The following is a 12,116-nucleotide window of genomic DNA, read 5'->3' as shown; positions in this document are numbered from 1 at the left end:
CAGTCTGGTGGTTGACTGGATGTGGTTTGGTCACGACAAATGACAGGGTGAGGCTGCCGTCGTGGGGGAGCTGGGGAGGTAGGGGGGGCAACAACATCCATCGCCCATGATGTAGCCTCATATCAATCTAGTGGAACCAAGTTAATAAGGTGCGACTTCAGATCCTGCAAATATTTAGTTTTTTCCCCAACCTTCAGAATAAACAGCTGTTTGTCCGTCATTGGAGGACGGGGGTGTCAGCGAGGCTGGTCCGTATGGCAATTGGTTAAGATTAAGTTTTCTGCAAATCGGTGGAAGCCCAACCAGGAAGAGCACATCTCGCAGCGCCACCGTCCTCCACTCCCCAGCTCTCCCAGTACGGAGCTCTGCCATCGCACCAGTCCGGCTCACCCCACCGCTCCCCACCGATTTCGACGATTCCCGAGTAGCAGGAGCGCGTCGGAGAGCGTAAGTTACAACCTCGAAATTTTGTTTTTTATTTCGCCTCGATGTTTGAAGTTGCTCCCGACAGCCAGCCGTCCAGAGAGAGAGGAGCGCAGAACCCATTTTTCGCTTCGTGCACTAGAAACGATACACAGCCTCGCTACGTGCCATATCCTCGTTGATCTAACTAGAACTGGATAGCAGGGCAATAGCCGCCGTTTGGGAAGCAGAAATACGGTTAGAAAATGTGATCGGGGGTGAATGCCCTTTATTTTGCTTGGTGTATATTCGGGTAGCCCCCCCCTCTCCTCCAGCCCATATTTAGAGCCTGGCTGGCTACTTCAGATGGGCAGGCTACGTCAAGCTCTATGCCTACTGTATCCCATCCCACTGTATTCCTCGGCCACTGTATATAGATATGTATATTTATGTATGTCCTCCTCATGATCTTAGCGGATAGTTGTGTAGATCAAGCGTAGCCCGTGGTGCAAGTCTTGAAACAAACAAAAAAAAAAAACACTGCCCTAAGAATGTTTCAGATTCTTGTAGTCTTTTATCTCTCTTGATAAACCCCAACAAGCCAACGCCTCGTGCTTTAGCAGCCTGCCAACCAGCTGTGACATGGAAAATGTAAAATAATACACCTCAATCTGCTCCAAATGGGCTACCTTACCCTGCTGGTTATTTATTTTTTATTTATTTATTTATTTATTTATTTATTTTTCTGCCGGCATCACCTCTGGGTGTAGCTGAAAGTTGAAAGGGGGAAACGCTTGCAAACCGAGTGTATGAGGGATTAATTGCAGGTGCTTTGCAATAGGCTGGTGAGACACGTATGATTGTGTATCGACAATGTAATCAATTGATGTTGGATCCGTGCTGAATTGGGAGTTTTATTCTACAAGGTGTATCATGTTCAGTATAGATTACCAGGCAATAGAAATAGTTTGCGCATATGTACTGATAGGCTAATGCATGACACTTGTATTATTAACTGTCCCATACAACAAATAACAGTAATATTCCTATAATATTCTTATAGCGACTGACAATGTGTCTGTGAAATTCAATTGTGAGTTTAAAGGGACCTTATCATATGCTATGACAATGTTTCTGCCCTATGGTATCTCTATGATATTACTATAATATCCCTATAGGAACCTAGTGTGTATTTGGTAATCACTAGTGAGATTACAGTGAGCCTGTTATGATGGTGTTTTTGTATCTCTTTATGGTGTTACTATTAAATTTTCTATGGTTGTAATTTTTTGCCTAAAGCAGCTTTGTTACACTTTAAAGTTTTGCTGTGATATTTGTATTACATGCTTCTAAAATGTTTAATATGATTATAATGGTTCTTTTTTGTAATGGCTTGATGAGCCACAGAATTGGAGATTTATCCTATAAGGTGTATAATTTTCAATACCATTGATGTGTAAATAGTTTGGTTATATGGATTGGAAGGCTTGAATGAACTTATTATTGACTAAAACCTTCAGGGTTTGTGTTGATGGAAGGTGCTTCAAATGTACCTGCTTTATCAGAAGGGACAAAGAAATTAGATTTTCTATAGATAATTATAGACCTTCATTTGTGGTTTGTGTGTCCTGGTTATGTTGCGGCCCTTTGCGTTATCTTCTCATATTTGGCTTACACTGTCCAGGAGTTTTGGGAAAGTCTTATCAGATCATGGGAACCTTGTGATCATCAAAAGAGCCTGATGTGCAGAGTCTGTGGGGCTGAGAGAGGAGCTGATGATCTATTTTCTAACCCATTAGAGATGGAGTGCAGGGTCATTGATCTTCTCCCTGTAAACGTGAAATTAATTTCTGAGAATCAGCAGGCCTAACTGTGTTTATAGAACCAAATTGCCATATGGCCAGATCAGTGTCATATGAGATAGTATCTTACAGGTTATTCCCACCTGCACTGATCAGCACTAACCCACGATTGCTAGAAAATTGCCTTCATGGTTTTTGAACATCACATTCATCATTTGTCCTCATTTTCCAGCAAAACAAACATATATTTCAATACAGTTGTCTATGCATCATGATATAAGCTCAGTATCAAAATTAGAGTTATGTTTTTAAAACATAAAAAATATTTGAACTGATATTAGGATTGGGCCCATATGAGAACCAGGGTGACAAAACCAGAATGATTCCCATCCTCAAAAAAGATTGTAAGAGATTCTCTGCCCTTCACTTTTTTACTTTGATTTTTGAACCAGGCTGCTTTTGAGTAGAATATATTGGTTCGATTTAAGAGAGTGGCTGCTAGTGAACCTGTGAGTGTGGATTTCCATTACTAAAGGCATTAAGATCATTCATCTTTCAGATTCTGTGACAGAATGTGAATTGCTTTTCTTTATATCCAAAATTATATATAAAGGGAAACACCTCTGCATTTCAGGTTTGAAGTATGTTGGTCCTATATTCAAGGACAGTTTAAGCCCGGGTCACACTGTTTAAATCTTGCCCGCTGAGGGAAGTACGGACTAAACGGCTGGTCTTGGTTAAATGCTTACCGTCCCCCAATGGGGCAGAGACGGGGCGTCACACACACTACCTGATTTTGTCATTCAGAAACATTTTCCCCTTCGTCCAGAACAGTTCTCTGTAAATACAATTACAAAACAGGTGTTCTGTTGTTTCTTGCCTCATGGTAGAGAAGCTGTGGTTTACATTTACATTACAAATGTATTTTGATGTTAAATTATGGGAAGGATAATACTGATTAAGTAATTTGTATGAGACTTCTTAATTTGTAATTGCATGCTTATGTGGATTGATCTGGGCACATTGCCATTTATACCACAATATTTATTCCTCCACATAAAATTGTTGAGTAACTTATTGAGAGTGGAGCAAACTCTTCTGATCTTAGCTGTCTATGTGAGTTGTTGTTGTTGAAAGCGATTTCTCTTCTGGATCCTTCATTTTTTCTTTCCCCTGGAGCTAAACTCCCATTGGCTGTTGGCAGGATCACTCTCAGATTTCAGTCTTTGCGAGTCTTGGACTGATTTCACACTACATGAGATCGGCCAGATTGGGCGTAACGAAATCAAACACGTTTGAAAAACTCCTGTCGGGCTCCGACTGGTCTGAATCCGTCAGTAGGGCCGAGGTCTCCTGTCTTGAACCTGTTCACACTACAGGATAATCTTCTCCGACCGTCGGGCCGGAGTGCCTCCCACAGCCAGCCGAGTTTGAATGGTTGCCCTGCCCCTTAATCTGTGATATACAGCTCCATACTGAATGAATTGGAAAACTTGAAAGAGGTTACTGTGACAGGACCTAGGATGATTTTTCTGGGGCAAAAGATACATTTTCTGATTGTGAATTGATCAAGTTCAAGTTCATTTATTTATATAGCCTTTTATCACAAAGGACTGATAGCATTACTATAATATAAAGCTCACTTGGGTGAAACCGTTTGAGTTTACAAAGTCAGTCTCTTATTCATTGTGAGTGGAGCAGCTCAGGCTGGACATCACAGATAAGAGTTGCTGGGGTCTCTTGTGTCTTGAAAGATGCGTTTGCCACTTTCCACACAAAATTTGGGATTTATAAAAACAAATTTGACAGAATGTTCGTACCTCTATGGAAACTTTGACCCATGTGTACGCACATTTTGGACACACTGAGAAATAGTGACTCCCATGGCAAAGCGGTGAAATAAAGTAAATGTTCTAATGACCTTTAAATCAATTCCTTATGGTGCATATCAAATTACACAGACTTCTAATAATAATATCCCAGAGGAACATGCAGGCCTTAATCTTTTTTTTTTTTTTTTTTTTTGCTTTAGTGTAAAAGCTGTCTTGTTTGTCCAAAAAGCATCTCTTTTGGATAGAGTGAACCACGTACTTAACATTTCACACTTATCATCTGGTAAAAATACTAAAATAAAAAAAAAACACTTACCAGACTTAAGAAAAGTTTTTTATTCTCATATTCAGACTCGGGGTATCAGACAATAGGTGCGACTGGTGGTGAAGAGGTGGCTGCAGAGGATGTCACTTAAACGGCACTTAAAAAACTAAAATTTCTCTTTTTAGTCTTGTGCTCCAACTTTTGTGCTTCCCTTTTCTCACATAAAGAGAATGTAATGGCAATCACATTTATATGCATATCAATATTTATGAAGGGCGTTTCATTAACCATTTAAAGGTAATTGTGGGAGTTAACAGGGTGGGATGTGAGGCTCTTTCACATGCACAAAATTATAAATTGATTGGGATTTATAAGGGTGTGCACGGTTTAGAAATCAGACTATTTTTTTGCTGTACACACCTTTCCTCTTTTCTAGTTTTATAAATGAGGCCCAATCTTTCTAGCTTTAGCTACCTTTTTAATTTTCTTAACAGTTTACCCAACTTTTTAGGCTGACATAAATCTTTATGGCCTAATCCCTTGTTTGAAAATAAATTTGATTTACATGTGACTGTTCTCCTTTAACACAAAAGTGATGATTCTGTGTGTGGGCATAAATTGCTGAGCATCATTAAACGGTTCAATATGTCTTTAACTCATCCTTTGGTTGTTTATGTTGCAATATGATTTCTAAATTTGTTTCTGAGTATTTATTTTGTATCATAGATGCATGCATAATACTCAATTCTGTCCAAATAAAAAGGATATTTGGACATCGATTGATTTTAGACATTTAATTGAAGTTCAAGTAATAAAAATGTCATTGAAATAGGCATTCAGCCGGCTTGTTTCTTTTATATCTTAAGGTACTCAATTGATCTTAATACTGTAGCAAGGCCAACATTTTTCTTTACCATTTCAGACTAAACAATGAGTCTTAACAGAATTCATTGTCATGCTGTTAGAAAGGTGTGCAGAATAGGTGATAAGGCAAGGAGTGCAGCGAATGAATGACTGGCTCCATCGGTTTCCCCCATGCAGCCTCACACACACAATACACACAATACCATTATCATGAGACAATCAAAAACAGGCATAAAATAGCTGGAGCTTGCCATATGATCACATAAATTAAATGACCACAAAACCTTTCTGCTGAAGCGGAATTACTTCCCATTAAGATTGTTTATCCACTAAATTTGAATTTATTCTTGTGTTTGACTGTCTATGCCTAACAGTCTAACAGTGTATATAAGATAGTAGATATATTTTGAATGGCACCTAAAACTATGCGCACCACTTAAAACTACTCATCAATTTGTCATCCTTTTTTTCTCATGCTTGAGTCTCATTGGCTTGCTTGTCTTCATTGTCTGTTTTGTATCTTTACCTATTCCACACTACAGGAGTCTTAACAGATCTATCTGGATTTAAGTCATGAAAATCCAAAATGTTCGAAATAATATTGATGGTCCCAAATGGATTGGGAGGCAAGCGTCCTTTTAACACTTCTCACACCACTTCCTGACTAGCTGTGCTGACCATCAGTCTTGACTTCCCAAAAACTCACCAGTCAGCATCGACAGCCTGATGTTGAAATCCAGTTGGGATGGCAAAAACTTTGGTGGCTGCTGATCTTAATGTCTACTGTGTGATTACATCAAAAATTACATATCTGATGTTCAACATGTTTAGGGCTGGACTAGTTGAGCATGGGTCAATTTTAAAAGTTCTTGGTTTAAACAATCTGACTGAGAACGCTTGTGAGGTTGGGGAGACACAAGAGAAAAGTTTATGGCAGATTTCAGTTCTAGGCCTACAAGGGCATGTGCCTCAAGTTTTGGTCATTCACCATGTTTGGGTTCTCTTTTCTTTTTAAAAAAAAAAATAAAGCATTAGATAGTGTTCTCCTATTGACTTAGAGCATTTGGAAGACATGGTGAAACAAGGAAAACTAGGAACTAACACTTTAACCACTTGGCTGTCTTTTTTTCTCCAGGCCCCGTGGGGAAGCATGTGATGACTCACGCAAGGCAGAAGGGTTCCCTCAGGCAGAGCCGCAGCACTGAGTGGTGGGACAGCTGCCCTCGTTGGCCACATGGTGGCAATATGGGCGGGGCCTGGCCTGAGCGCACACTACGATTTGGCAGGACAAAGCAGATAAGTGAGGTCGTCAAACAAGGAAAAGGCGTGGCCAAGAAGATAACTGACAGGAGAGGGAGAAGCTCACATCAGAACAGAAAGCTGGACCGGAGGCGTGACAAGAAACGGGACAGAAAGTTGTATCCTTTGCGAGGAAGGGCTGGGAGTTCAGACGGGGAGGGGCTTAGCTGCCATGTCCTCCTCACCCGATTGGAGGAAAGCGTCCGTGAACAGGAGAGTTCTGAAGAAAGGGAGAGAACTGATGGTCGCAGAAAGTCGTCTTTCAAACCCAAATCCAGCAAAGGCAAAAGTGGGCGAAGAGAGACGAAGATAAAACCAAAAACCAAATCAAAATCAATTAGCCCAAGTCATGGCGAGTGCATGCTTGTCCCAGAACCGCGCAAGCGCAGACTAGCCTCTCTCAATGCCGAGGCAGTGAACAGTCTGCTGCTTGAAAGAGCCACTGACCCACAGCCGGCAACCAAACAGGCCAGGAGGCAGCAGGAAGAGCCCACCAGTGGGGGGATTTCCCTGGATGCAGATCCAGCCAAGAGTGGGGTTCCTGGAGGTTCTAAGGCCTCACGAGGCAGCGTCAGTAAAACCTCCACTTCTCACGAAACGTGCCAAAGCTCTAAGCAGGTCAAGAAGACCAAAGCCAACCGAGGAGATGCGGGAGGGGGGATGAGTCAGGAGAGTCTGGACGCCCCCGCCCCCAGACGACTGGCTGGCCTCAACGCTGCAGCCCTGCTGAAGCTAACCAGCTCCTCCGCTACCAGTAAACAGAGAGTCAAGGCTGCACCTACGGCAACTATCACAACAGACTGCAAGGCTCCTGCTGCGGCCTCGACCCCAAAGCAGTACTCCAGAGTCAAAGCACCTAAAGGGCGCACACAAAAACAGAAGGGGAAGAAGGCGCCTCCCCAGCATGGTGGCTGCACAGCCTGCAAGAAGAAGGCTGACTTTGAGCCCAAAGTGGAGTGGGAGCCAGGCAGCTGCACCCACCGGCTCACCAAACCTGGCTACCAGTCACGCAGCATGCTAGCGTACCCACTAAAGCCAGTGAAGGAGGAGCAGGTGGAGACCGAACTGAGCCCATACTACTGCTGTCCCCCCGAGGGTTCGGTGGAGTACTGCCATCGCCTGGCCTTCTTCCTGGGCCAGCAGGCCTACGGAGACTCGGACGATCAGCCTCTTAACTCAGCCATGACCCCTGTGAAGCGTGAGTGCCTAGTAACCTCACCGTCCCTGACCCATTCGCACCCTCACACAGCTCTGACCCTCAGCCCCCACCCCTGCCTGTGCACCGCTGACCACTGCTTCTCTAGCTACTACGTCCACATCGCCCACCCCACACACACTGGAACAACGTCAGCGACTCTGGCCTCGCGACCTCTGAACTTTGCCCCTTCCACTTTGTGCCCTAATCGGATGTCTGGCTCCAAGCTGCTGGGTCCTCGGGTGAACCACGCCTCGGGACTGGCCCACCCTGCCTACTGCGGCTCGGTGGGTTCGCCCTGCTACAGCGAAGCCTGCCGAATCAGCGGCTATGCCTACAGAGCCATGCCTCCCGTCACCAGCAGGGGGTGTTCTTTCAGCACAGGATGCACTGGTTGCACACACAACATCAAAACAGGTGAGTGGAAAATGGAGATGAAGATTGGCGAAATGCTTGATACAAAAAAAGTGCATATGCCTATAAACCCTTTTAATGTTTGTAAACATAATTCAAATCCAAACACTTACTGGAGGCAGAAGGAGCTTGTGTGACCTATAGAAATATCCGTAAGTTGTTTTTATTGCTTCAATAAATTGTCAACATCATGAAGTTTACCCAATACTGTTTAGACTAACCACCCACATCAGCATCTTTTATTAGATTGGTGGTGGTTGAGCATTTGCCTCCATTAGTCTGACACTTCTTTGATACATTTGATACTTCATCATTTCTAGCCAAAATGATGAAGCATGAAATTGTCAGTTTTCCATATCTGTAATTATGGGAAAAAAAAACACACTCACCCCAAAATTATGCTTGGATAGTGATTGCTTACAGAACTTCACAGACTTTTGTTATTTGCTGTCTGCCTCTAGCTTGTTTTGTGGTCCAAAAGTACACACATTCTGTTTTTTGGCATGAGCTCTAAAAGAGCCCATCCCCCAAGGATATGACTTTGATGTGGTTTGATAAGGAGCTTCTCACCTGTATGTTAAATTTTCCATTGTGTTCTGTATCATTGGATTGATGAATAACAAGAACTTTTGATAAAACAGGCACTTTGAGTAAATTTGTATTTAAGCAGATCTGCTTGGGAACTGTGCAATTTGTTCATTTAGAGATTTTAGCTGTTTTTCACAGATCGGCCCCCAAATTGCATCTTTGTTGCTTTCTTTGTTGCTTTTTCTTACTCAAGTGTGTTTTTCTCCCTTTTCTTTTCCAGAGGGTTACTCCTCCCCTCAGGGTGAGCACAACCCCTCCCTTCTGGTTCCCCCCACCCTGCCCATCTCCAGCTGCCCTCTCCCCAGCGTGCCCTCCTCCACCCAGGCTAAGCCCCACCTGCTGACCCCCCTGTCTGGGCGAGACCAGCCCCAGGCCAGGTTGAAGCTGGCCAGGGAGTGCCCACAGAGCACCGAGCCCTCCAACGGCTCCCTGTCCATGGGCCGCACCCAGCTGACCCAGAAACAGCCATCGCCCATGCCAAGCCTCAGCAGCACCAAACAAAAGAGGGTCAGCCGCCGGCGCGCCACCAATGGTTGGCGGCCTGTCGGAGTGCCCACGGAGAAGGAGGTCTTCATTGCGGTAGGTTATGCGTGAGAGAGTGTGTTTATATACGTGTGTGTCTGTGGGTGTAGAGTGAAGATGAGCAAGGGATTACAGAGCTTTTGTCTATGTGTGTCTCTACTGAGAACTATTCCCTTTTATACCATTGCCACAGCCACCTGATAATACACCTTAGCATCCACTCAGCAGCTTGGTAGGAAGAAAAAAAAGGAAATTTAGCTCTTGGGGGAAAAGATAATTGTGTTTTGACCACATAGCTCCGTTTGACAGATTCCTTTTTGTCTTTATAATGAGAACTACGTCTGACTCTGTGGGTGTGTGTATGTGTGTGCGCACACATGTGCATGTATGCGTTGCATGCTGACTCAGGGGGAGGATGAGACGGCCCTGCGGCAGTGCTATGAAGGAGTGGAGAGGGATGGCGAAGTGATACGTGTCAGAGACACTGTGCTGCTACGATCTGGCCCCAGGAAGAAGTCCCTCCCGTATGTCGCCAAGATATCAGCGCTGTGGGAGGACCCCAAAACAGGTATGGATGGATGGATGGATGGATGGATGGATGGATGGATGGGTAGAAGGGTAGATGGATATGGGTGGGTTGGACAAAGGGATAGATATACACTGCCAGTCAAAAGTTTGGACACACTCATTTTTCTATATTTTTATTATTTTTCACATTTTTTTAGTATGTTTTAGAATAGTAAAGACATCAAAACTATGAAATAACACAAAGGGAATTATGCAGTGACCAAAAAAGTGGTTACCAAATCCAAACTATCTTACATTTTAGATTCTTTACAGTAGCCGCCCTTTGCCTTGATGGAAAGGCAAAGGCATACATAGGCATCAACTTCACTATTTATATTTGTCTAAAAAAACAAATTTCAAGCATTTAAGCATTACATTTAAGCAGTACATTCAATCAGGTGTGTCCAAACTTTTGACTGGTAGTGTACAGACAGATGGATGAGCGAAGGGACATAAGGCACAAATTGTTAACCTATACCTACATGTTCATTGCTGTGTGTGTGTTTGTATTTGTGTGTGTGTGTGTGTGTGTGTGTGTGTGTGCTTGTGTGCTTGTGTGTGCTTGTGCGTCAATCTGCCGCCTCAGGAGAGCTGATGATGAGTCTTTTCTGGTACTACCGACCTGAGCACACCCAGGGAGGCAGAGATCCCAGCACACACTGTGAGGTGAGGCTGGAATTGATTGGAGCTGTGATTGAATATTTTCCAGTGTTTCTTAATTGCCTGTAATCCAGTCTTTCATCCGCACACACCGGCCTGCAAAACAGTAGAGAGGTAAAACAACATGCTACAAAACTGCATGTCGTGTGCGCGTGTGTCACCTTCCCAAAAGCAAATATTGTAAACAACTGAGTAAACAAATGAAGGATCAATAAACAAATATTGCAAACAAATGCAGTCATCACTGCTGGAGACATCATTAGCATTCTTTCAGCAGCACTGGAGCTGTTGATTCTAGAAAAATAATCCAGTTGGTAAGCTCTCCAGGAGAATCACAATGCCAGAATGCCACAATCTCTGCTACCTCTGTCTTGCACAAACAAGGAACATGCGAGGAATGCAATTTCACTGTTGGAAAGTCAACACAATCGAACACCACTCATGTTTCCAGTGACGACGGATGTGTTTAGCAGAGCAACACTCTTTTTTTTTTCCCTTTGTTGCCGCATAGGGTTAGAAGCACATAGGCACAATCCTATTGCACACGAACAATTAAAATTCACTCTGTGCTTGCGGTCGAACGGTGTTGTCGTTTCCTCAGTGTTTCCTATTGTGTTGATGTGACATTCTACACCCACTGTTGGTTTCAGAATGAGATTTTCGCCTCTCGGCATCAGGATGAAAACAGTGTGGCCTGCATAGAAGACAGATGCTATGTTCTCCCACTAGCCCAGTACTGTAGGTAAGGACACACACACACACACACACCACAAAACCACAAACACAGACCTCACCACTAGTTAGCAGGCTTTCTTCTCAAACGATTTGCAGTCTTTCCTTTCAATTAACACCTCATTTCCTTGAGACATGTGGAAGCCTGCTCTTTCTGGATATCATATCACACATCGGTGACACTGCAACTGTGAGGGGCTGTGAACGCTTGGTTAGAAGTGATTTGTGAGAATCTCAGTTTCGAGTTCAACTGCTGTATTTGAAGAGAGGTAGCTGCGAGATACATTTGTAGTGTGCTTGACTTCACTGCAGATAGCAGAGACTGAGAGTGCCTCCTTTGATTTATCCTGTGTGTGTCTGTGTGTCTTGTGGTAGATTTTGTGCCTTGGTGAAGCGGCGTGCCGAAGGCGCCCCACCTGGCAGTGCCAGCATGGTGCCCTGCCGCCCGGACTTCGCCCCCCCCTCCCACCGCTGTGTGCCCACAGACGTCGACCCCGAGCTGGTGTATCTCTGCCGACACGTCTACGACTTCCGCTACGGACGCATCCTGAAGAACCTGCAGTAGGGGGCGCCACACCGACTAATTAATCAACACGTAGCTCCCCCCTCTGCGTAGGGGGGTCGAAGGACCGAAAAAACCGGTGTCTTTTCTGCTGGGGACCTCATGAGCAGAGGGAAGGGGGGTGGGGTGGGGCAGGCAGAGGTTTTGGCAAGGGACCCATGAAGCAAAAAGTGTTCGTGACACATTATGAAGCACAGATCCCTTTAGTCGACTAAAGAGAGATTACAATGTGACGTGTGAACCCATCTCAGTCAGAGCACCAATTTATTCCTGGTTCGGAGGAGTGAGGAAGGGAGAAGTTTTGAAATCATTCATCTTCACAGATCGGATTTGTCAGCTTCCACAACTCTCGGAGGTTACACGGATGCATTACCCAGCGTGTGCGTCCATCCCTGCCAGCCAGAAATGCCAG

At 44.2% G+C, this 12,116-nt stretch overlaps 1 protein-coding gene across 1 annotated transcript; it reads left to right on the top strand.

Annotated features, from left to right (window-relative positions):
• The first annotated feature begins 352 nt into the window (after positions 1 to 352).
• On the top strand, positions 353 to 11,773 carry LOC139651090 (bromo adjacent homology domain-containing 1 protein). Its single transcript, XM_071527936.1, has 7 exons — positions 353 to 447; positions 6,301 to 8,076; positions 8,882 to 9,240; positions 9,592 to 9,751; positions 10,337 to 10,416; positions 11,061 to 11,152; positions 11,518 to 11,773. The coding sequence occupies exons 2-7, from the start codon at positions 6,321 to 6,323 to the stop codon at positions 11,705 to 11,707; spliced, it is 2,637 nt and encodes an 878-aa protein (XP_071384037.1). The 5' UTR covers positions 353 to 447; positions 6,301 to 6,320; the 3' UTR covers positions 11,708 to 11,773.
• The last annotated feature ends 343 nt before the right edge of the window (positions 11,774 to 12,116 follow it).

This window comes from Centroberyx affinis, unplaced genomic scaffold, assembly GCF_046629955.1.
Source record: "Centroberyx affinis isolate AG114_WGS23_722 - 3 ecotype Tasmania unplaced genomic scaffold, CSIRO-AGI_Caff_v1 ptg001590l_1, whole genome shotgun sequence".
NCBI classification, from domain to species: Eukaryota; Metazoa; Chordata; class Actinopteri; order Beryciformes; family Berycidae; genus Centroberyx; species Centroberyx affinis.
The sequence above is the reverse complement of the archived record's forward strand: the minus strand, read 5'-3'. Positions and strand labels throughout refer to the sequence as shown.